General features: G+C 64.7%; 1 protein-coding gene across 2 annotated transcripts in view; it reads right to left on the bottom strand.

Annotated features, from left to right (window-relative positions):
* Positions 1-24,965, bottom strand: part of MYO1G (myosin IG) — a 59,229-nt gene that overhangs the window by 5,333 nt on the left and 28,931 nt on the right. Inside the window, exons 15-21 of one of the 2 annotated variants that reach the window (XM_045007856.1) lie at positions 23,804-23,970; positions 21,790-21,997; positions 19,239-19,462; positions 18,665-18,809; positions 14,903-15,007; positions 14,367-14,480; positions 12,472-12,626 (exon numbers count right to left, since the gene is read on the bottom strand). In XM_045007856.1, coding sequence (XP_044863791.1) covers positions 12,472-12,626; positions 14,367-14,480; positions 14,903-15,007; positions 18,665-18,809; positions 19,239-19,462; positions 21,790-21,997; positions 23,804-23,970 — 1,118 coding nt within the window. Of the gene's footprint in view, positions 1-12,471; positions 12,627-14,366; positions 14,481-14,902; positions 15,008-18,664; positions 18,810-19,238; positions 19,463-21,789; positions 21,998-23,803; positions 23,971-24,965 lie in introns of those variants that run through there. The other variant, XR_006577467.1, reaches the window with a different exon arrangement.

The raw sequence follows: 24,965 nt of genomic DNA, 5'->3' as shown, positions 1-24,965 counted from the left end.
ACCGGCTGACAGTACGAACTAGCCACGAGCACCCTCGCGTTTCGCAACCCCAGCTGCAGCAATGGGCCGGCCGGCCAGGCCGCTGCTTTGACCCCCTCGCCCGGGGAGCAGCCGCAGGGAGCTCTGACCAGACTCGGGGCGGGACGTGAGCCTCCAGGGGCTGGCAGGGTGTGACGGCAGCTCACGTAGCCGGGCCTGGCTAGCTCCTGCGGGGAGCGGGGCCGTGAGGTTTCAGCAGCGCGTACGAGCCTGCCTGGAGCGCCGGGCAGTTCCTCAGTGCTCGTTCCTCGCGCTGGCTAGCTCTGGTGTGATCACGCCCCGGGACGGCAGTATGCACGGGCCCCTCCAAACCGCGTGAGGCACTCGGGGCCAGATAAAGCACCCGGGAGGACGGCCGAGGCCTTGTTTAGGTGGGGCAGCCAAGGCAACAAGCTAACCCCGAAAGGCCCCGGTTACTCTGCCGAGCGGACCACGCGCCCTCGCTCTCCACTTGGGTCCGAGAAGGGACCGTTCTGACCACCTAGTGAGGGGCTGGTGGGGAGGGGGGTGGTTGTTCTCGGGCTTGGGTTCCCTCATCGGTCTCTGAGCACGTTCCCTGGGGCCAGGCCTCACCTCCCCCCCACCCCGCCGTGCAAGCCGGCCCGACAGCTGTCGCTTTTGTGAGCCCACGTGCTGCCACCCGGAGAATGACCCTCGACCCCGGCGTGACCCGCAGGTCGCGTGTGTCCTTTCAGAGCGGGAACCGAGCCCAGGAACCAACAGCTGTGCCAAGGCCCCTGCCGGCTGGCTGGGATCTGACGAGGGGCTGGGAACTGCGGGGGAAGGGCTCCTGCCCCACGCCTTTGATCTGAGAGCCAGAGCGCGGGGCACAGCCCCGGGGAACGGCCCACGGTGGCAGCGGCTTGGCAGGGGCAGGAAAGGGCTAAGTGACACTGGCCCCTGCGGGATGCCCCCGGCCTTCCCCTAGGCAGTGCCAGCCCCTCCCCCCATCACAGGTGTCTCCTGGATATCGGGCTCCACCCCCAAATCTCCCTGCGTTGTTAGTGCCGCATTCCTCCCCGCCCCATCTTGGGAGCGGCACGGCTTCCTGCCCCCCCCTGGCCTGGCAGCCCCTCCGGGGAGCAGGGGGAAGTCATGAGCTGGTGCCACGCAGGCCATCGCCCCGGGCGGCTCACATGGCTACTCGCTGGGACGGGGGGAGCTGGCTGGAAAACAAAGGGGCCGTTTCTTCGGCGCTGCGGGGAGAGGGCAGCTGGGCGGCACTATTTATAGCCCAGGCGGCGGAGCGAGGAGAGGCAGCTCCCAGCAGCCTCCCTGGGGCGAGCTGCGGCTTCAGGGATCCGGCTGCACCCAGGGGCGCGCTTGGCCGGGGAGCTGGCTCCAGGGCCTCGGGGGAGGAGGAGGAACGTGACGGCACGGCAGCCATGAACCTGGACCACACGGCGAGGGGAGCAGTACAAGAACCCACGGAGAACCACCCGGGCCAGCCCCCACTCCGGCCACCGACACATCTAGAGCTGGATGCATCAGCCTCCAGCCGCGCACAGGCACATCCGGCCCCGGCTCTCCCCCGTGGCCACGGCAGGGCACCCCGCCCCCGGGCGCAGGCATCTGCACACAGCTACCCAGGCTCCCAGACACCCTGCGTCCACGCCGGTCGTCCTGCACCCACACCCAGCCTCGCCTCAGAGCTCTGCCCCCTCACCGAGCCCGGGGCACCCCCTTGCTGTCCCTCTGTTGCCCCTCAGCACAGCGGGGGAGGCAGCGCACACCCCGGCCTGGTGCCTGTCTCAGACCTACCCCAGGCACCCAACGTCCCCCTCCAGCAGCTGTTCAAAGACACCCCCTACCCCCAACAAGCCATTGCCTGCTGCTCAGACCGACTGCCCTCTGCTAGCTCGCTGGCCGAGGGATGACCAAGCTGGGGTTTGCCCCCTCTTGTGCCCCTTGGCATCTGTGACTGCGATAGCAGCCGGGCTGCTCAAGTGTCTGTGTGTGCAAGAGACGGGGGGTAGTTTGTCGCCCCCTAGAGGCCGCTCCGCAAAGAGGATAACAACCTCACCACTCGCAGCAGCTGAGGAAGATTCTCCTCTAGCTGCTGTGGCAGAGGCCTGTGCTGTCGGAGCAGATGGCCACACGTTGTGTGTGTGTCGGGGGGTGGACAGCGGCGGGGGCTGTCTCCGTATGGCTGTGCTCATGGATTCCTTACCAACACTTGGCACCCGGAGCACGGTTGCCCTCTGGCTCCAATCCCCGCAGGGCTGGCATCAGACCCTGGGGAAGTGCACTGGCACTGGGGTGTTCTGGGCAAGGTGGGAGTGGGCCTGGCCAGACCTGCCCCGCCAGTTCCTCCTGCCACAAGCCCTAGAGGGGCTACAGCCCATTCACTGGGGGTCACATCAGCCCCTGAATAGGGGAGGTGCAGGCCGGCTGCCCCCTAGTGCTGGGGCCGTGTGATTTCCCCCTCGCTCTCTGGAAATGCTGGAGGGTCGTGCTCACAGCCCAGCCAGGAATAAACCAGCTCTCTGGCTCGGGCTGCGTCAGCGGCACTTGCACTGCGGTAAAATATTAATAAAAGCCAGACAGATCTGGGGCGAAGCAACCCTGCAGGAGTGATTATCTGTGACGAGGGAGCCTCGCGCCCCTGCCCGCTCTGCCCAGGGGGCTGGGATTCTCCCTTCACCCTGGCACAGAGGTGCCCGTCCCTGACCTGTGCCCGTCCATGATCCGTGCCCAAGAGCGCAGCATGCAGGCGTCAGCAGCCCGAGGATGCCAAACAGCAGCCAGCTGACTGCACAGACGCATGGTCCCTGCTGCCGTGTCCGAACCGGAGCCAAGAGACGCACAGGGGCTGGACCAGGCTGGGCCTGGGGCCGAGGACATGGTCTGGATAAGGGGATGGGGACCTGGCCCCAGGCAAAGAAGAGAAACTGGTCCCCACTGAGGAGGTGGGCCCTGGGCACCAGCTCTGAGCTCCGAGCCCCACCGAGGTATCGATGTCTAGCAGAGAGATGGGCACCAGAGCCGCGATCCGGAACCCCACTCATGGCACCAATCCGCAGGCCCAGCTGCAGGCCAGGCATGCGGCCTACAGGTACCACCCCTCAGCACTGGGGGGGCCATGATGGGCTGGTCACCTTCCAGCTCCCAGGCCTAGGGGAAGGAATCACTGGGCTGGGGGGCATTCTCCCCAGGGGATCACGGCACACTGCCCTTAGGTGGTTCTCAGGAGACAGCGCCACATGGTGGTGTGGCTGCAAAATGCCCCGGCAGACTCCTATGCATCAATTGGTCTCCCATTGCCCCTCTTTCCTGGCCACGAGGAGGCCAGCCAGAGTCAGAGGTAGCCCCTTCGCCCCCACGCCTGGCCGTTCCCAGCAGGTCCCCCTGCTCCCTACCGCAGACCCCACTAGGCCATGCCCACCTCTCTCGCGCCTGGCAGAGTTCGGGAGCTGCGCCTTCCACAATGAGCCCACAGAAGTTACTTGGCGGCTTTAAGCAGGGTCCCAGTCCAGCTAACAGGGTGGCTCACTGGATCCCTCTGGGGGGGTCACTGATCCTGTTACCACAGCGCTTTGTCCTGTCCAGACGCTAGCCTGCATACCCACCATTGTCCTACAGAACTCTCTGCCACAAGACATCTTCCAGGCCAAGAACGTAGCAGCGCCCATACAGGGACTGGCCGTTCATAGCATTCACAATTCAATGAGACTGATTACAAGGGATATTAACCCTCCTGCTTCAGGGCAAGCCAAGCACTAAGTGGCTGGGGTTAGGCACAAACTCCCTTGGAGGTACGAAGTTCTGGGCCCGCTAGAGGCAGGACGAGGCGATAGAAATCTCCCCCAAGCGAGGTGCTGCATCTCCTGCCAACAGGGCTATCGACACTCAGACAAGTGTGAAAATCAAAAGTGGCCACCCAGCAGCGACCGGGACCGGGGCCGGGGCCAGGAACAGGAATAGCCTGCGTCAGCATCGCAGCACTTTGCAGCAATGCCCGTGCCGCTGTCACCTTGCAACCACTCAGCCAGGAGCCCCTGGCACTGCAGGCCGCACTCCTAGACTGCGGCAGTGACGGGCGGAGGCCTGGCCGGGTGGCAGGGCTCGCAATGGGCACAGAGAGCCTGTCTGGGACGCGTCTGTACCAGACAGTGAAACGCCCCAGGGAAAGTGGAGACGGAAACACCGCAGATACGTCCACCCAGACCATCTCCTGAGGGCAATGCAGGATCGCGAGGCTGCCAGGGCCTGGCCTGATTCAGCGGGAATGTGGCACTCGCCGGTTCCCCGGATTTACCCCACTGGATCAAGTCACTTCCTCTCCCTCCTTAGGGATGAGCAACATCTCCTCCTGCTGCGCCGTCAGGCAGCCAGGCTGCACCGCCAGCCCTGGTGAACCCTGGAATTACACCCGCCATGGGTTTGGCCCTTATCGCTCGTTTGTTGCATTTCTCTGAATCCCTTCCAGCCTCTTGGTGCAGCGCTGGCTGGAGCTGGATGCAGGGGGGCCAAGAAGCCAGGTCCTCAGCACCACACCTTGGTCACTCAGCCTCAGGGATGGCTCCCTGACACCCCCATCCCTGGGGGGCCCTTGCTCCCAGAGCTCCACGCTGATATAATCACAGGTCAGAGCCAGGTCTGATCCCGCTGCCCTTGAAAGCTCCCGGCGAATCGGTGGGAGCTGGAGCGGGCCCCAGAGCTGACACCAGGGCCCTTGGCAGAGGAGCGGAGCAGTGGCAGCAGGCGCAGCGCCCGGCTCTGCTGACACAGCGCCGTGCCAAGTTGTCACAGAAACACGGTCCCTGCAACAGCCAGCCAGTGCCTCACACCTTGTCTGCCTGCTCCCCCGCCCCCGCCTTCCAGCTGGCGGCATCCCGGCAGGAGACAGGCTCGGGGCTTCTCAGGGCTCTTCCAGCCAGTGCTGCCGGCGGGGCTGGCTCCTGGCTCCAGCCCCCACCTCTGCAGCCGGCGATGGGCGAACCCCTGGAGGGGAGCATGCCATGACCAGGTGGGAGGGGAGCACAGGCTCCCTGGGTGACCCAGCCCTTGGCCTCGCTGCTGAGTTGCCAGCAAAGCTACTGCCCTCTGCGATGCCAACCTGGGCTGGGACCTGCCTGACTCCACCCCGAGCCTCTGGCTTGCCCCACGCAGTCAGTCTGGCTGTGCCCATCACCGGAGCCTCTGAAGCCTCTTTACCCCTGCGCCCCCGTGAGTGACAGTGCCAAGCTGGGAGAGCGGCTCATACGCCGGGCTGCAAACTGGGCCAAGCCGGCAGTGCCGCCCGGGCGGGGTCTCCCCTCTCCTCTCTCACCTTCACACCTTCCCCCCGCCCCGCTTTTTGCTTCCCCAGCTCATTAGTTAGTCTCAGCTGTTAATGAGCTTTCCTGCAGTTACCTAGCAACCATCTCCGGGCTCAGAGCCATCTGCAAAGTGGGACACCAGCTAGGCTCCTTCTGCAGGGGTGGCTGAGTGTGCAGGGTGCCAGCCTGGCCCACCCGGCTGGATCCCACCACAGCCGCATTCTGCTCTGACGGGTTCCTCTTCCCTGCCCCACGGGGTGCAAAGCCCAAGCCCTGGTGCACCGAGCACCCCAAGTGCTTCTCAGCCATTTCTGTACCGGGCTCCCCCATGCACCGTGGCTGAGAACCCTGGGCTTGTGCCAACGCGGGGCCGGGGTGCAGTGCTAGGCGAGCAAGCGATCTCCATGGCCTACGGCCTCTGGGACGCACCCGCCTTGCTGTGGAAGATCTCTGGCACGTGGGGGCTGCACCACGCAGAGCAGCGTGTGTGGGGCCGGGAGGTGATGGCTGGTAAGGGCCAGAGATGGGGGAGGGGGCAGTGGACTGGGATACAAGGGCCCTGGGTTCTGTTCCCAGCTCCGCTCTCAACATGAGCTGGAGCTTTGGACAAGCCACTAGGCTGCTCCCTGCCTCAGTTTCCCCATCTGCCCAAAGGGGAGCCTGAGACCTGCCCTCACTGAGGCTTAGCGGGGGCCACACGCGCTCTGCAATCCTCGGCTGGGAGGAGCCGCGTTTCTCAAACTGGGTCGGGACTCCAAGGTGGGTCATGACCCCATTTTAACGGGGTCGCTAGGCCCAGCATTAGACCTGCAGGCACCCAGGGCTGAAGATGAAGCCTCAACTCCATCCCCACGTGAGGTGGCAGGGTTTGGGCTGCGGCCCCCTCTCCCCTTGCCAGGGGCAGCTCTGCCCACCGTCACCAGGGTCGCGTGATAACTCTGCTGTCAGACGGGGACTGCGGTGCAGTGACGTTTGAGAACCCCTGAGCTAGAGGAACCCGCTGTGTGATTTCTCCAGCCAGCCAGGACAGCAGTGAGCAGGCCCTGCCGCCCGAGGCATGTCGGGCTTTGCAGATCAGAGCAATCTGCTCATCATTCCAGGCAGCAGGAGCCGCACGCGCTCCCAGCCACCAGGCCAGCATCATCTCAGCAAGGACGCTAACGCCTCCCTGCCGCCGCCTCCCCTCCGGCACCCAGAGTGTACGGATCCTGCCACGCTGGGCACTGCTCCCTGGGTGATCCTGCCTTGGCCTTGCGGTTGGGTTGCCAGCCTGGCCTGGGACCAGCCCGCGTCGGCGCTGCTGTGGGGGGCGGAGCAGGGGAGCCCTGCCTGGGGCAGACACCTCCAGCGGGCTAGCGCCATTCCCAGGGTGTGCGGGGAGACGGGTGAGAGCACGCTGGGAGGGGCTGTTTCTCTGACCCCTCTCTCCCGCTGGGCACTAGCTTTGCAGGGGTCCCCGCAATGGCAGAAGGCGGCAGTTTCCCCACCCCAGCCAGGCGTCCTGCCGTCACACCGGAGTTTGCTTCCCTCTGCAAACCTCCGGGCCGCCGGCACATCTGGTCCATGCCCCAGCAAACTGGCAGGCTCCCGCGCGGCTGGCTTGCACCCTGCAGAGCGCTGGGAGCCAGCACAGCTGGAAGCACAGTGTGCTGTTTATGGCGAAATGCCTAGGCTCAGGGGTGGAGTAAACCCGGCTGAGGATGCTCAGAGCTCAAGCACTCCCAGCTATAAATCTGGTGGAGCTGGAGGTGCGAATTCCCTGTGCTCCGTCTCCCAGAGATCCAGCGAGGAGCGCGGGTGATGGACTCCGCTGGGCCTGGCCTCCTGCGAACACCCAGGGACCAGGCAGTGGGGGACGGAAACCAGTTACAGACAGAACATAGAGTAGTAGCTTGGGTCTCCACAGCGTCTTTCATCCCAGGGCGCGTTACAGACGGGTGTATGAGGCTGAAATGCAGCCACCCCTGGGGTGGAGGCTCACAACCAGGCAACAGAGCATGCTGCACAACAGCTGGGATCGGGCACTTTGAGCCAAGGGCACTGGAGCAAACCCCGACTCAGCTGCGAAATGCCAGGGCCTTCCTCCGCCCGCATGGCAGAGGGCACGTGAGTTCGGCTTGTGGCTAGTCAATGGGGTGGCTAGTATCACGGTGCTCATTTCACACAGCGAGTCAGTGGCAGGGCCAGGAAGAGAACCCAGGAGTCCTGACGCTGCCTCCAATACTAAAAATAAAAGGCCCACACGAGCTTTAAATTCCAGCCCGATAGCCACGCCCAGCCTGGAGGGGCCTTGTTCTGCCATCAGACCTGAAGGCCTAAAGGAGTGTGGTCTAGTGGCTGGAGCATGGGGCTGGGATTTAGGAGACCTGTGGTCAAACCCTGGCCTGCTGGATGACTCTGGGCAAGTCACAGCCCCTCTGTGCCTCAATTTCCCCACCTGCAAAATGGGTTTGATGACACTGACCTCATTTGAGCAGTGCTTTGAGAGCTGAGCAGGGCATTACTAATTATGCCCGTCAGGGCGGGAGCCTGGCAGAGGGAGCGAACTCCAGCTAGTGTCTGGGGGGGAGGGGCAGCGAATGGCGCAGCAGCTGTCGCTGTGTTAAGGAGACATGAGCGCGAGGCAGGATCAGCCCGTTGCACAGAGCAGGGAAGGCTGCTAGGTAGCTATTAAGCCAGGACAAAAGAGAGCTAGGACTGAAATGCAAATGAGAGCCAGGAGCCGGAGCAGCTGTGGGGACTCTTAAAGGGGCAGCCACCTTCTCGGGGTGGGGGAAGGGGAACACTGGGGCCTGGGGAAAGATCTGGCTCTGCCCTGCCCCAGTCTATGGGGAGCCCAGTGTAATGCCCGTCCAGTTGGACAGTTATTTCCTAACACCCCCCCACACACACAGCCAGGCAGGGGCTGTGGTGGAATGAGTGTTCCCTGCCTGGGTGCAGAGATCATTACTGATGCTTCACATTCAGCCAATGCTGGGCTGGGACTGAAGCTGGCGGTGTAGCTGCTCTGGTGAAAACCCCTCGTGTCGACACGATGAACGCATGCCCCGTGTGCCTTGCACTAGTGCCGCTCTGGAGGTAGCTACACCAGTGTGCAGAGTGCCGCACTAGGGGCTGGCACCTGTGGCTAAAATCCCACTGCTCAGGCTGTGGGACAGTCTCCGGAGGGAAGAGTGACTCTAGAGTGTAGGGCACAATCCTGCACTGGATGCCTGGGCACGGCCAGGAGGGTCCAACAGGCCTCTTCTATGGTGATGCTATAAACAGCAACCAGCTACATTCCCATTTCACCGATGGGGAAACTGAGGCACCAAGCAATTAAAATGGCTGGCCCAAAGCTACAGAGGTGTCAGAGCTGGGGACAGAAGCCAGACAACCCTGGCTCCCAGTCCTACACTCACCTCACACTGGCAGGGGGTGGCTTAGCCCCTGCGGTATTCACAGCTTCCCGTTTTCTTGGGAGACAAGGCAAGCATCCAGCCGTTCTCTCTCAAACTGGGATTAGGAGGAAGGCTGCTTCATTCGGGGCGACCCTCCCACTGCTAGCCAGGCGCAGGACCCAGTCCCACAATCCCTTTCTTCGGGGGATCCCAAAGCCGTTCACAAAGAGGGCAGGAAGGGAGGTCTATGAATTATCCAAGGCCACGGTCCCGACTCCAGGCCTGGTGCCCTGTCATCCCTCCATCCAGGTAAAGCCCCAGGCAGGCGGGGGATCGCGCAGGGAGGGAGGGAGAGAGGCAGTTCAGACTGGAGAGGAGGAAAGCTGGGGAGGGAGACCTCAGCCCGGGACAAGTCTGTGCCAAGGCAGCTCCAATTCCCGGCTGCCACCCTTCAGCACCACAGCCAGCTCCTCAGCCACCAGCCCATCGCTTCCCAGGAACCCCCAGCTCTGCCCGCCCTTCCCCAAGGCCGCAGCGCCTCAGGGAGCTGACAGATCCCTGCCCGGAGGCCAGCTCCTGGCCGAAGGCCCCCCCAGCTCCAGCACGGAAACCAGGCAGAGGGTCATAGAATCTCAGGGTGGGAAGGGACCTCAGGAGGTATCTAGTCCAACCCCCTGCTCAAAGCAGGACCAACACCAACTAAATCCTCAAATCCCTAAATGGGCCCCTCAAGGATTGAACTCACCACCCTGGGTTTAGCAGGCCAATGCTCAAACCACTGAGCTATCCCTCCCCACTCCCCTGGAGCTCCTCCAGAATCTCACCAGCTGATCTCTTGACCCACCCAATGGCAGCTTGGCTCCCTGGGAGCCACCAGTGAGCTCTGTGTGTGTGTGTGCATGTGCATAGGCATGTGTGTGCGTGTGTGGGACCCAAGAGGCAGTGGAGCCTGGGGGACTTTCCCTTCTCCCAGCCCTGCCGTGTGGGCAGACCCACACCCCTCTCCAGTGTGTGGTGCCCTCCCTGGCCAGGCCACATCGCTCTGGACTGGCCGGAGGGAGGCCAAGCTGCAGCGGCAGTCACACCAAGGGACCAGAAAAGCCGCTGGTTCCAGAGGGCCTGGCTTGCGGCAACCCGGCCCCCTGCACGGCTCCTGGGCCAGCAGCTCCAGGAAGCTCTGGGTTCCAGGGCGTGTAAGGGGGGGTGATGGGCCTGGCCTGAGGAGTTCTTGGGGGCGGGGGTAGCCCGCTCCTGGGCACACGTCTGTCCCAACCTGCACCGACCGAGCCGGGGAGGGAGAGGGAGCGGCTGGGTGCTCTGGGAGTGGGGCAGGGGCGAGCTGGGGATCTGCCCTGCACACACCACGTCAGTCTGTCCGCGTCCGTGCGAGTCTGACAGCGTCCGTCATTCCCACCCATCTGTGTCTATCTCCCTGCAAAGGGCGGTCGTTGGCCCTTTAAGAAGGCCCCACCCTGGGAGGGGTGTTACCATCTGGGGGCCCAGGCGGGAGGCAGTAATTCCCTGCAATCCACTTTGTGACAGTCCTCCGGGGGCGGGGGGGGCAGTGCACAGCCCCCTCCCCCCCACAGCACAGCTCTTTCTTCCCTGCGTCTGGGCAGACCTGTGCCAGCAGCTGCCGAGAGCAGATGGCGCCAGCTCACCCCCAGCCCCCTCTCTCCACTCTCCTCCCTCGGTCAATCCTTCGGGGGCTCCGGTAGACAGACATCCATCTGGCACCTGCTGCTCCGCTGCGGGCCGTGGCACGGACTGCCCTGCCGGCACAGAGCCAGCCCTGTGGGGGTCAGCAGTGCCCCGCCCGCCGGGCTCCCCCTGCAGCGGGCCCCATGCTGCCCTCACCTGCACACGCTGCGGCCTCTCGCCCCCCTCCACCCATGCTACCGACAAAGCCCCTGTCCGTGACACTGGGCACAGAGCGTGGCACTGCCAGAGCCGGGCAGAGGGAGAACCAGACCCACATCACCTGCCTGCCCCTGGGCTCCTCGCTTGGCTCAGCTGGGGGTGTGCCCCACAAAGGGGGCGAGCTCCCTCTCACAACCTCCCCATGCATGTACACACCTACGCATGCCCACACCCCCCTGCCCTCCCCTCCCCTCCCCCCCCCACCCACCCACCCACCCGTGCCTTCATAGGGGTCTGTTCTGTCCCCCCAGCACACACCCTCACCCAGCCGCTCTGCAGCACGGCCACATGAACACACCCGCTTGTCACGCTCGGGCCCTCGTGCTCCCTGGAGGCCGGGGAGGAGAGCAGCCCGCAGCCTTGGCGAAGGCTCGCTAGCACCCTGGCTGTAACCCGCAAAGCCTGGGAGCTCAGGAGCCGGCTTCGTGCCCCCGGATCTGGGCTCAGCCCCCTCCCAGCCAGCTCCCACACCTGCTTTGCATCACAGTGGCGGGGGCCAGCAGGTTCAGGAAGAACTCTCTAATCCGGCCCAACCCCCCACCCCAGATGGGCGCCTGCGGGCAGGGAGCCGCTCCTGGCCTCCAGGCTTGCTGCCGTGACAGCTGGAGGCTGCAATGGGCCCGCGTGCCTTCGCACAATGCCTGATTAGGAGATCAGGCTGCCTTCCCGGCAGCACAGCCGGTTCCCCCTCGGCCTGCACGCCCCCCACCTGCCCCCAGCCAGGAACCAGCGCCAGCAGCCTCCTCAGCTCTCCTCCGCCCAGGATCAATGCTCAGCATCCCTGCCACTGGAGCTACTCCAGATCGGCACTGAAGGACCAGCGCTGCTCTCCCTGCCAGCACAGACACGCTCCCTCTTGTACGGGCGGGAGGGCTCGGGGGTTGGTAATGGTCCATGGAGCCTTTCGACTCTCGGTTGTGGGGTTGAATCCATCCCAGGCGCCGCCGGTGCCTGAGAGCGGGTCATAGACTACAAAGCCGGAAGGGACCGTTGGGATCCTCTCCTCCGACAGCCTGTATAATCCAGGCCCAACCCACTGGGAGCAGGGTTTGAACGCGGGGGGGGAGCCCCAGCGGATTTCAAGCCCAACACGTTAACCACTGAGCCACCATGGCTGAATAATTCCCTGGCGTAGCTCAGATCCACTAGCCACCACCGGTCACCTCAAGCCGTCTAGTGACAGCGACCAGCTGATAGTCGTTTGGTGGCCTTTGTCTGGGGAGCCAGAGTCTGAACAGGCCAGAGGGGCCAGACCTCCTGTCACCCAGCCCATCGCGAAAGATGCTTCAGGCACAGCCCCCCGACCCACCACTGTCTCGTGCAGGCCCCTAGTGCTCGGGAAGAGGTTCAAGCTGATCAGTTCCTTCTCCCACGGGAAGCTGCCATCAACTGCAGGCTTCTTCAGGGCCAAACCAAGCACTAACCCCGGCCCTTGCTGAAGTTACCCTCTGCGAGGGCTACGACCCAGAACCGGAGTCATGGCACTCCGCTCAGCGCTGAAATGCTGCCACCTCTGGGGTGGAACACAGCAGCTGCTCGACTGCACACAGCAACAGCTACACCGGAGTTTAGGAGAGAAAATCTAGACTATTGGGTTCGGATGATACCTGAAGGGGGATGTAATTATTTAGCCTAGACTTTGGGGGACAGAGCCCTAAAACACCACAAGATCTGTAATGGTCACAAACAGTCAAGGTCCCACTTTATAGCCGATCTGCAGGACAGCACCTCACCATAGCCTTGGGTTCATCCCTGACTCCTAGGGAAGAGCACCAGCACCGCCAGGGTTTTCCCATCCACACCCTGACCCAGCCATGCCCCGATCTCCTGCCCCGTCCCTTCTCGTGTCTTGCACCAATGCCATCACTCACGTTTTGAAGTGGTCCACCAGCACCCCCACCAGCTCCCCAACTCGGTTGTCCTCTTCCGGCTGCATCTTATGGAAGCAGATGACCAGGTCGTCATGGTTCTGGGTGTGAAACACCACCAGCTGGTCCTGGCAGCTGGTCACGCTCACCCCCGTCACCTGCACAGGACAAACACTCACTGAGGCGGGGGCAGGGTGCAAGTCCCCACATGGCCACCAGGGGGGCAAATGGCAGCGTGGTCACCCCTTTGCTATTAGTCTTTCATTTTCTAAGCCCACCCACAACCGGCCAACACATCAGCCAATCAGATGGCAAATTGGCTAGTGTTTGTTCAGCATGGAGATGATTCTGTATTCTGATTGGCTGATGGGACGAGATGTGGCAGGGTCCAGGTGATGTCATCCCCTCCAGATCACATGTTCCTCTTCGCCATGTGCCAAGTGGTCCATTGTGCCCAGAGACCAGGCATCTCCCCTCAGATCAGCCCCCCGCGCTGCAGCAGCTGCTTTGCTGGAGCACCACGGAGAGGGGAATTTTCTCCAGGACGCAGTAATTAAGGATAGAAAGGGCCCAGGCGATCTAATCTGTCACCCTGCAAACGCAGGACTATTCCCTGCCCCAGCGTTGCCAGCTCTTGTGCCTTTATCATTAACTTCGCAGTACCTGATGTTTCTATTAAATCCTCAGCTCCCGGAGTCATGTGATTATGCAGAGAAGAGGAGGGGCTGAGGTCCCTGCAACAGCAGGGAATTGATTTGGTGAGCGATGCCTAGATGAGCCTGCCAAGTAACCCAGGCCCCAAGTTGCTGAGCAAGGCAAGTGTCTGAGGCCTGTCTCATGATTTTTGACCGTTTGGGGTGGTGACGCTGCTGCTGCTGCATCCTGTCCAGGTTTAATGCTGGAGCTGCATGGTGCCCTCTGCCCCCCAGTGCTACTCACTGTAACACCACGGAGGGGGCTGCGAGAAGGAGCAGCAGCTAGTGGTTAAGGCAGAGGACTAGGCATTGGGAGTCCTGGGTTTAGTTCCTGGCTCTGTCGCTGATGCAGTGACTTGCCCACAGGTGCCCTGCATCTCAGCTTGCCGCTCAGTTCAGCGCTCCTAAGAAGAGCGCCGGGGTGTTATGGGATCGCAGCCAGGAGGGACCCGGGCTCGGAAGAAAAGCGCCTAGCACAATGGAGATGCTGTGGCGAATATCTTGGGAAGGGTATTTAGGATTCCGCCTTATTACCCAGGTCTTGGGTTTCCCCATGAAAGGACATTTCCCAGCTGCTTCTGGATCAACTGCCAGCATTTCCCCAACTACCCTGCTTGTCTGCACTGGGGTTTAGGCGTCTCTTGGGGAAATCCCACTACTGCCACCAGCCAGCACTGAAAGGGGGACAGAGCAGCTGAGCTTGGTCTTCTCCATCCCTGCTCTGCCCACATGGCTTCGGTCAGGGCTGCTGGCTGTGGTATCCAGCCTGCTGATGATCCACCAGGGAGATGGGAGGGCTCAAGCCGCCCCAGGAGCTGTGTGCTGGTATAACAGACCCTATGCTCTCCCAGTGTCATCCTTGCCTTCCTTGGGGGGAGATCCCATGGGCACCCCCTGCTACTGCTGTCTTCTCCCTTGCTTGGCTGATGTAAAGGTCCCATTGTTCTTGTTCCAACATTCAAGTGTCCACTCCCTGGCCGGCAGCCATGGCCGAGAGCCCCCGGACTGAGTGGGTCGTGGAGGCTCAGCTCCCCTCTCGGCCCCGCAGGGGTCCCGGCAGGGCACAGCTGTGGGCTGAATGAAGGACCCTCGCCCTGCTGTCCCCGCTCTGCAGACAGGGGCCTTGCTGTCAGAGCAGCCCCTTGCACCGGGCCAGTCCCTGCGGGATAGGGCGCCCCCTGGCCCAGCTCGCAGGGCACTCACCGTGCTCAGAGGCAGGGTCCGCATCACCTTGTACTGCTTCTTGGGCTCCAGCTTGTAGAGGTGCTGGTCCGTGACGAGAATGGCCCGGTCCCTGCGCTTGTTAAAGCGGTTGATCTGCATGGTGGGGGAGACAAAGTCACCCGGGGTGCGGGGAGAGGCAGGACTTTACCCAGGGGTCCCCAGCTCCCCTGTTCTCCAACCCTGCTGGGGGCGGGGGGGGAGGATTCCCTCCTGCCCTCCCAGGAGCAGCCACTCAGGGCTCCACTGTCATGGACACCCAATCCCGAACCTTCCCCTCACCCCCGGCTGCTTGGAGAAACGAGGGTGCTGAGAACCCTGCAGAATGGGGTCCCTGTAGGGCAGGGGGGAGGGAAATGGCCCATCAGCACCATGGACTGCAGGTGGGCCCAAAACTCCCTGGGGATCTCCCCAGGCCGGAGGGGCTGAGGCAGGCAGTGTCCAGCGCACGGAGCAGGGCCATGGCAGGAGGGAGGGGGCCCCGCCCCCCGGGGGCCCCGCCGCGCCAGGCTCCTCACCTTGCGGACATGGCAGGAGAACAGCACCGAGCCGAAGTGCACTTTGTCCCTCAGGGCCTGCACCCTCCTGGCGAAGTGGGCGGCCATGACCGGGTTTTCAGCCACCTGGAGAGCAGAGCAGAACCCGGGAGAGGCTCCGTCAGGCAGAGAGGGGCTGCGGTGGGATCTCCCCACGGCCATGCCCAGCGGGAGGCAGAGCTCCCTGTGCGGGGGGCCGGCGGATTCAGCACGGAGCGGGAAGGGGCTCTCACTAGCTTCAGCGCGACTGTGCCGGTAGCAGCTCCCTGGAGCTGAGCAGGGCAGGGGCTGCTTGGCACTCGACTGAGAGACCCGCGTGGGGCCGAGGGGTCAGCTGCTGACGCTCTTCCCTGTTCGTCGGCACTGAAGTGATGCCCGGGGGGAGGAGAAAACCCCACAGCAGGTCCACTCAGTCTCCAGCCCTTTGCCTACCCATGCCCAGCTGGGATCCGCTGCCTCGGTAGCACCCTCCGGGCCCAGGGTCTCTCTGCCTTCTCCCATGGCCCTGATGCCTCCCCAGCCCTGAGCTCACTCTTCTCCCGCATCCTGATCGGCCCCTGGCTGGCCCTGGCTCCGTGCAGTGCTTTGAGTTAACCGGGCGCCCCCACCCCGGGCGGTCACTCTCCATGCCCGATGGGCAGCCCGGTGCCTCGCTCTCATACTGGCTTGGAGCCGGTTTCGTCGCGTTACCTGGCACTTGTGAGTTCACTAAAGCCAAACAGGTTTAAGTCAAAGTGCCGGTGTCCACCCTGGGTGCACAGAAACTGGGTCAGGCTGAGGACAGACTAGTCCGGCCTGCCGGCTCTCCTGGGGCCAGCGCTAGGTGCTCTGGAGGGGAAGGCGTCGGACCCCCGAGAAGCAGATGTGCTCCACACAGTAGGTCTCACCCTGATCACTAGACACTAGAGGTTGGTTTAAGCCCCGAAGCAGGAGTGTGTGAGCATTAACCATGGTCACTCTGGATAGTCTGTTAGCCAGATAAACAGCCTTTTGGAATCTTGCTCAGTTCTTGGTGTTGGCGTCATCCTGCGGCAGTGAGTTCCACAGGCAGATTACACCTTTAGTGAAAGTGTTAGCTCAGTGGGTGCAGCTCTGTATGCAGATCCAGGCTACACCTCCAGTCTGGGAGCCTGGCTACTCCCTTTGCCTCAGAGTCCACCGACACATTTAACAGCCAGCTTCCTTGGCTTCCTCTCCTCCAACTCATTCCTAAAGGTCCCAGTGGATACAGGATCCTTCACTGACTGGCCTAAATTATGCAGCTGTGTTGCTGCGTGTTATTAAGCCGCTGCCGCAGCTGACCCCAGAGGTGGCTGCATTCCAGCGGCGTGCACTGAATTTGTGGAGCACTTTGGATTGAAGGGCACAATCGAGAGCTGTTAGGATCTCCTCCCCAGGACAGTTCTGTGGCGAACTAGCAGGAAACCATAGACAGCGGCAGCCACCTGCAGAGGCCTTTGCTCTTGGCTTAGACACGAGGGCCTCATCCCGCTGCTAGCCACAGGCTCAGCTGTGTAAATCGGGAGGGACAGCGAAGCAGGCAGCGTGAGATCAGAGTCAGGCCCAAATCAACAGGGCCGCCCAGAGGATTCAGGGGGCCTGGGGCAAAGCAATTTGGGGGGCCCCTTCCATAAGAATACGTTGCAATACTATAGAAAATAGTTTTACTTCAGTGTCCCAGAGACACAGACAAGGTTTTCATCTCGAGGCCAAAAGACCAAAAACATCAAGACACTTGATCACGGCCTTGGATCGGCCAAAAGATACTTACACTCGATCTTAGCAAATCCCGCCCCCGGGCGGCCCTGCAAATCAAACCCACACACACTCCTCTCCTGGCACGGCATGACCAGAAGGGGCTTGCAGGGCGTCTGCTCCCCTGACTTGTGGGGACCGTCCCAGCGTTCAGAGCCCTGGCGGGTGAATTCACTGGAGGGGCTGGGAGATGTCCACCACACGGGCCCCGTTGGATCAGCAAGTGCCATGTGGCCGTGGCCGGGCCCAGCTGTGGGGTTAATTCAGCCGGCTGGGGAGGAACAATCCAGCCTCTCTGAGGGCCCGAGCGAGAGCTGCTGGAGCGAAAGGCAGGTGCCTCTTGGGCTGTGGATGCTGCTCAGGGAGATGCAGCACTCAGAGAGCCTGGGACAGCCCCAACTCCCCGCCCCACGCACCCCCGGACACGAGCCGTGCACATGTGCACAGACACACCCAGAACATGCCCAGACACGCTACACGCACACAGATGCACACACACACACACCCAGCGGAGCGCATGCACACAGGCAGACACAAAACTCCTGCTCTCACTCGCGCAGACACACACACAATGCCTGCCCAAAGCACACCCGGGCAGACATCCACCCCAGCCGGTGCAGGTCTCCGGCCACACACAAACACAGCCAGACCAATGGAGTCCCCCTGAGACGTGCTGGCTGGGAGAGCCGGAGCCACGCTGGGATCCTCCCGGGGGAGAGGAACACTGAGACCCCTCTGGGGAGCTGAGTCACAGCCCGGGGAAGAGCTGCCAGCGCAGGAAGTAGGCAGCAAAAGGACGCTCAGTGTAGCAAGGAGGCACCTGCTCCAGTGCTGCTGAGCCAGAGGAGAACAAGAGGCCAGTCAATGCCCAGCATGGGCAGCGTGGGGGTGGGCAGCTCTTGGTCTAGGCTGGCATAATTGAAGTGGGGATCCTGATGCCCAGGGGAGACTTGTCACCCCACCGCAGCCCAGTTGCCAGCTTGCCTGGCACATGACCCTACTGAGGAGAGATGGGGAGTTTTGTTTCCAGGCCTAGGCCAGTGAGGGGCAGGTAACCCCCCCCCCCCGCACACTGCCCACAGCCCGGTGACCGAGAGGCACTGGAGCTCAAAGTCACCTTGGCTGTACCAACTGGGGAGGCAAAGAGAAGGACTTGCATACTGGCACTCAGCCTGGCACTAGGCAGAAGGGAGCCACACCACACAGCCGGCTGAGGGGGAATGGAGATGGAGTAGCACCAAAATGCAGCCACTTCTAGGGTGGGACGCAGCTGCTGTTTAACATCCCGCAGCAACGTGGCCAAAAAAAAAATAATCAAAGAAAACGTTGCATCCAGCTGAAGCCACAATGGGAGCCAGAACGTACCTCAGAGCTGGAATCTGGCCAGGCCCCCCTGATAGTTACAGGAGCTCCCAGGCTCCTTAGTGACAGGTGGGCCCCTCCTGCGGGCGGACCAGCGCCCCCTGCACTGTACAGGGGCATCGACTCACAGAGATGAACGCCTCCCAGCCACATGCTGCTTGGCTTGCATGAGCCGAGGGCTCCCCAGCCATTCCTTCTCAGCCCGGACCTGGGAGGGGTGAGGGGGCAGAGCCGGGAGAGCCCAGAGGAGGGGGTGCATGGGGGCACAGGGACCAGCCCGGGAGAAACAAAGGGAGAAATGGGGCTTTAACGGGAGCCTGTCACTATGGCAACTGGAGCCTGGCAGCAGAAAGCAGCTGTGGGCGGCGAGAGCAGATGCTCGGGCAGGCAGCTGCCTCCCCCGCTCCTCGCCCAGCTGGGACGCCCCCGAGCACAGCACCCGCCTGCCCTAGCGCTGCTTTCACAGCCTGGGAGCAGGGGGGTGCCCTGCTCCCCTCCAAGAGAGCAGCACCCCCTGCTGGAGCACCAAGGCCACGCCACTTCCCCACCTGCCTCCCATCCCGAACCCACTCTGCCAGCATCACTGGCCCAGCGGGCTCCGGGCAGCCCCCCAGGCCGAACACTCACCGACGACAGGTAATCCCGGCCCCAGTTCCTCTGGCAACCCCAGTCTTTGCGCAAGCCCTGCAGCACTTCCATGGCCGCCACTTTGGCCTGGATCTGCCCCATGTCCGAGGGAGGGATGTTCTTCACGATCTGCCTGGCTCGCCACCTGCAGCGAGGGGAGGGGGCTCAGGGATCCTGGCTGCCCTGCTAGGTTCCTGGCCTGCCCCGGAGCGCAGCGCCCTGGCCTCTGGGGGGCAGCCTCATGCACAGCATCCCACCCGGGCAGGCTGCGAGCTGGGGGCCTGCATTTGCTCCCCTCGGCCTATCGGAGAGCATTGCGCCTGGCTGCCTTGGGGCGCACCCCGGTGGGGATGAAGCAATCACTGCCTACCAGTCAGGTGGCATGGGCAGAGCTGCGGGGGTCTGCGGCTGGGGTAGCCAGGGGGCTGTGGGTCAGGAGCGAGGGGCATAGGCCGAGCTGGGGTGGTGGGGGACGCTTGCCAAGCTGCACTGTGGCTGATTCTAGCCTTGGCAGCGAGGGGCCCGGGGGGAGCAGGGCGTGTGTGCAGGGTGCCCCCTCCGCCCCCGGCGTTACCTGCGGAAGAGCAGCTTGCTGTTCTCCTGGAACTGCGCCAGCACCGCCGGCGGGTCGGGCCACTCCACGCTCTTGCCGTAGTCGGCCATGCTGCGCACGCCCTGGAAGCGGCGCACCAGCTCCAGCAGGTACGTCTTCACCTTGTGCCGCTTGTAGTGGCCCATGATGGTGTAGATGGCACGCAGGTACCGGCAGCGCCGCCGGGCCAGGGCCCCCCGCCACGCCTGGGACAGACACACAGACGCAGTCACAGCTCTGCTGGCAAGGCCCCACCTGCCAGCCCCCAGGCCCCCACACCCAGTGCCCTGTGGCCATCAGGAGCAAACCCCATGGCCAGCATTCAGAGCCACACAAACCATGGGGCCATGTCCAGCCCCACACCACATCACCCCTCTCTGCCGCAGGAGGATTCCCGAGCCCTTTACAAACCAGGCACCCGGGGATCCCTCCACCCACCACCAAAGGGCAGCCACCTCTGGGGTGGGATGCAGCAGCTGTTTTGCATGTGGCAATGTGGCACAGCCGTTTAGCGCAGGAAGTGAAGGAGCTCTTGGCACTGAAGTGAAAGCACAGAGGGAGTGACAGCAGGAAAAAGGCAGCCCATAGCACACTGGCTCTAGGGCCTGGGAGCCCAGCCTGGGGTGGCTGCAGAGTTTTGAACCAAAACTTCTGCCATCAGAACCAGGAGGCCGTGGTGCATCATGGGAGATGTAGTCCGGACAGAGGCAGAGTCCATAAGGGAGGACCGGGGCCCGAGGGCATTGCGGTGGCCCAGGTGGACACAGGCTGGTGTCGATAAAAAAAACAACAACGCTTTGACATTTCCCAGTTGAAATGTTCTGGGATTTGTCATTGGGGACCAACGCTGAGAAATCGGGATTTGGGGCGGGGCGGAAATTCCGGTTTTCCACAGCTTCTCCAGCAGCCACCCAGAGACACGTAGACTTTCTGGGGTGCCAGGGATGCCCTTCGCCCCTGGGGACCGGGCAGTGCTGCAGATGCTGGCACTCGGGTCCTGAGGACTCCGGCGCCGGCGCTCACCATCAGCCCGTCACCGGGATGCTCCTGATGTGACTAAGCAGCTCCCCAGCCAGACGCTTCGTCGGCTGTCGGGAAATCTGCTAACGGTGCCACGTCTATAGATAGTAACGGGGTCAGGGCTGGCCCCCGCGGAGCAGCAGCACCAGGGCAGTCAAGGAGGTTAGGGGGCTTGGAGCGGGGCAAGCACAGTCAGGGGACTGGACTCTCGGGCAGAGCGAGCACCTGGGGCCCAACCTTGGCACTGCGCCCCCTTCGTCTGACCTCGCCTGCCGGCAACTCGGCTCCATCAGGTTCCTCTCGGATCACGGGCAGTGCCCGCCCTCCCCCTGTGCCTGCATCCTGACTCCTTCCCAGCGGGTCAGCACCCGATGGGTGGCTGGGATCAGAACACCCCGGTGCCCTGCTCGCTCTTCCACGTGCCGAGAGGCTGCTGCTAATCCGCTCTGACAGCACAGCAGCTGATGGACCCTGACGTCCTCCTGACCCAGCACAGTCCCCACAGGAGTGGGGAGGGGCCATTCCCAGGCGCCAGGCGAAGCCATTGCCAGAGCTGGGTCTGTGGCACCGGGACGTGGGAGGGATCAGACCGCAGCTCACCCTGCCCACATGGCAAAGCCCCCGGGGGGCAGCTCTGGGGACAGACAACCCCTGGCTCCTGAGCCCATGCGGCCCAACCTGGAGGGTGGGGCTCAGGACACGGACACGCCTCCACTGGCCTGAGACCTGGCAGACTCGGCTCACGGAGGCCACCAAGCAGGCAGGTGGGGGCACCACCACCCTGGGACCTGTTCCCCAGCTGATGCCGCCACAGCCCATCCCACAGCGTGGGTGCTGGGAATGGCCGTAATACTTGGTCCTTCTCTAGCGCCGTCCATGCGAGAATCTCAAAGCCTTGCACAGACAGGGACAAACAGTCATTCGCGTGGGAGCCCCACAGACAGAGCATGGCATTTATCCTCGCCCAGCCCCCGCTGAGTCAGGAAGGGTCATCGCCCCATTTCATAGATGGGAAACTGAGGCAGGGAGTAGGGGAGTGTCCTGCCCACCTCACACAGCAAGTCAGCAGCATAGCCAGGAATAGAACCCAGGAGTCCTGGCTCCCAGCCCCCCTGCTCTAACCCCTAGCCCCCACTTCCCTTCCAGAGCTGGGGATAGAACCCAGGAGTCCTGGCTCCCAGCCCCCCTGCTCTAACCCCTAGCCCCCACTTCCCTTCCAGAGCTGGGGATAGAACCCAGGAGTCCTGGCTCCCAGCTCCCCTGCTCTAACCCCTAGCCCCCACTTCCCTTCCAGAGCTGGGAATAGAACCCAGGAGTCCTGGTTCCCAGCCCCCCGGCTCTAACCCCTAGCCCCCACTTCCCTTCCAGAGCTGGGGATAGAACCCAGGAGTCCTGACTCCCAGCTCCCCTGCTCTAACCCCTAGCCCCCACTCCCTCACACACATGGAGGGGATCACGTCTCTTTGCGGGGGGGGGCAGAGCAGCTCAGCAGCACCCCCCGGTGCTCTCTCACCTTCTGCAGCAGGAGCACGATGATGGGGATGAGCTGGGCCCGCTCCTGCTCCAGGCAGAAGAGGGTCTGGGGCATGCGGATGAAGAGCTTGGTGTGGCCATAGGCCACGTCGTCCTGGAAGCCATGCTGGTCGATGAGGGCCCGCGTGGCCTCCTGGTCCGTGGGCATGAGGTGGTTGGGCCACGTGTACTCACAGGTCATCTTATACCTGAGCATGGAGACAGCGGGGTCCTGAGCATGGAGAGCAGCCGGGCTGGCCTCCAGGGAAGGGGCAGCTCTGACCCATGGCGGGGACCGGGGTCAGGACGGAGCGGGAAGGGGAGGCGCGGCGGGGTCAGGACGGAGCGGGAAGGGGAGGTGCAGCGGGGGCGGCAGGGGCAGGATGGGGTGGGGTAGCCGGGAACCAATGGTGGCAGGATGGGGCGGGGCGGGAGGGCCAGTGGGGGCAGGACGAGGTGGGGTGGCTGGGCCAGCGGGGGCGGGATGGAGCGGGAGGGCCAGTGGGGGCAGGACAGGGAGGGGTGGCTGGGCCAGCGGGGGCGGGATGGAGCGGGAGGGCCAGTGGGGGCAGGGCCAGCGGGGGCAGGACGGGGCGGGGCGGCTGGGTCAGTGGGGATGGAGCGGGAGGGCCAGCGGGGGCAGGACGGGGCGGGTGGCTGGGCCAGGGGGGGTGGGACGGGGCGGGCGGCTGGGCCAGCGGGGGCGGGACGGGGCGGGAGGGCCAGCTGGGGTGGGGCGGGGCGGCTGGGCCAGCGGGGGCAGGACGGGGCGGGGCAGCTGGGCCAGCGGGGGCAGGACAGGCTGGGGCGGCTGGGCCAGCGGGGGCGGGATGGAGCGGGAGGGCCAGCGGGGGCAGGGTGGCTGGGCCAGCGGGGGCAGGACGGGGCGGGGCGGCTGGGTCAGTGGGGATGGAGCGGGAGGGCCAGCGGGGGCAGGACGGGGCGGGCGGCTGGGCCAGCGGGGGCGGGACGGGGTGGGGCGGCTGGGCCAGCGGGGGCGGGACGGGGAGGGAGGGCCAGCGGGGGCGGGACGGGGCGGGGCGGCTGGGCCAGCGGGGGCTGGACGGGGCGGGGCGGCTGGGCCAGCGGGGGCGGGACGGGGCGGGGGGGCCAGCGGGGGCGGGACGGGGCAGGGGGACCAGCGGGGGCGGGACGGGGCGGGGGCGGGACAGGGCGGCTGGGCCAGCGGGGGCGGGACAGGGAGGGAGGGCCAGCGGGGGCGGGACAGGGCAGGGCGGCTGGGCCAGCGGGGGCGGGACGGGGCAGGGCGGCTGGGCCAGCGGGGGCGGGACGGGGCGGGGTGGCTGGGCCAGCGGGGGCGGGACGGGGCGGGGCGGCTGGGCCAGCGGGGGTGGGATGGAGCGGGAGGGCCAGCGGGGGCAGGACGGGGCGGGCAGCTGGGCCAGCAGGGGCGGGACGGGGCGGGCGGCTGGGCCAGCGGGGGCGGGACGGGGCGGGGCGGCGGGGCCAGTGGGGCCGGAACGGGGCGGGGCGGCTGGGCCAGCGAGGGCAGGACGGGGCAGGTTGGCTGGGTCAGTGGGGATGGAGCGGGAGGGCCAGCGGGGGCAGGACAGGGCGGGCGGCTGGGCCAGCATGGGCGGGACGGGGCGGGCGGCTGGGCCAGTGGGGGCGGGACGGGGCAGGGCGGCTGGGCCCGCTGGGGCGGGACAGGGCGGGGTGGCTGGGCCAGCGGGACGGGGCGGGCGGCTGGGCCAGCGGGGGCGGGACGGTGCAGGGCGGCTGGGCCAGCGGGGGCGGGACGGGGCGGGGCGGCTGGGCCAGCGGGGGCGGGACGGGGTGGCTGGGCCAGCGGGGGCGGGACGGGGCGGGGCGGCTGGGCCAGCGGGGGCGGGGCGGGACGGGGCAGGGCGGCTGGGCCAGCGGGGGCGGGGCGGGACGGGGCAGGGCGGCTGGGCCAGCGGGGGCGGGACGGGGCGGGGCGGCTGGGCCAGCGGGGGCGGGACGGGGTGGGGCGGCTGGGCCAGCGGGGGCGGGACGGGGCGGGGGGCAGGTACCTGAGCAGGAAGCGCTCGTAGGGCTGCCGGTAGGCGAAGCCGGCCCTGCGGACCCGCACGTTCTCCAGCAGGCCCAGGTACTCCACCTGGTGGCGGCAGCGCTCGGCGTCAAAGAGCAGCGGGGACTTCTGGTCGTTGGGCTTGATGCAGCGCACGTAGTAGGGCTCCTGGGGGGAGAGGAGGGGGTGTCACTGAAACCATGGGGGGGAGAGGCCCTCGAGCTGCGGCTGGGACCGTCACTCTGGGGTGGAGGCTCTGGAGAGGGGATGCCAGTGAAGGGGGTGTCGGGAGGAGCCCCAGGATGGCTGGGCAGGGAGCAGGGGGAGTGGTGCCAGGCCAGGGCGTATGTGGGCAGCGGTGGGGAAGGAGGCCCAGGGCTGAAGGGAGGAGAGAGGAGGGGTCCCCTGCTTTGGGGATGAGCTCTGCCCCTCGAGGCCTCTGTCTCCAGAGCCCAGCCCAGGAGAAGGCTGGGAAAGGCAGGGCTGCCGCGGGGGATCCCCCAGCTGCAGGGTGAGCCCAGGGGCGCTGACGGGGCTGGACGCCCAGGGCCAGCCAAGGAGCAGGGCAGGCGGCTGCATTTGGGGCATGCCAGGCCCTGGGAAGTGGAGGGGCGGGTGGAAGCCGAGCAGGGCTGGGGCAGCGCAGGCCGCGCTTGGGGCCTGGGCATGTGCCTTGCCGCCTCAGAGGGGAAACGTGCCCCTCCAAGGGGAGCAACAGGGTGAACGCAATGGCACTGCTGCTCCAGAGAGTGCCCGGGCTGGGCTCTGCTGGCCACTCCGCCAAGCCCAGGGCCTCACTACCCAGCAGGGGGCGGTGATGCTCACACCCACCACCCAGCCATGCATCCCTTCACCGGGGCACAGGGCAGGCGGCGTCTATCTGGGGTCTGGGCGGCCGGCTAATTTCAGAGCTTTGGGGCCTGAGAAACAACTATCACTGCTGAGGCTGCAGTTTGGCTCCAACGAGAGGAGAACCAGCCAGGCCTGGCCCATCGCCGCCTCCTCAGCATGGTCCATCCCCATCCCCTTGCCATGCCCGGGCCACGTGTGAGTGGGGCAGGGTGATGAAATGGGGATTTTCTGTACTATTTTTATGATGCCACTGCGTGCCTCAGTTTCCCCTATAGCTTGCATGGCTACGCAGGGTGCTCTCAGGGCAGGCT

Source organism: Mauremys mutica, chromosome 2, assembly GCF_020497125.1.
Source record: "Mauremys mutica isolate MM-2020 ecotype Southern chromosome 2, ASM2049712v1, whole genome shotgun sequence".
Classification (NCBI taxonomy): Eukaryota; Metazoa; Chordata; order Testudines; family Geoemydidae; genus Mauremys; species Mauremys mutica.
Note: the sequence above shows the minus strand (reverse complement) of the source record. Positions and strands in the feature narration are given on the sequence as shown.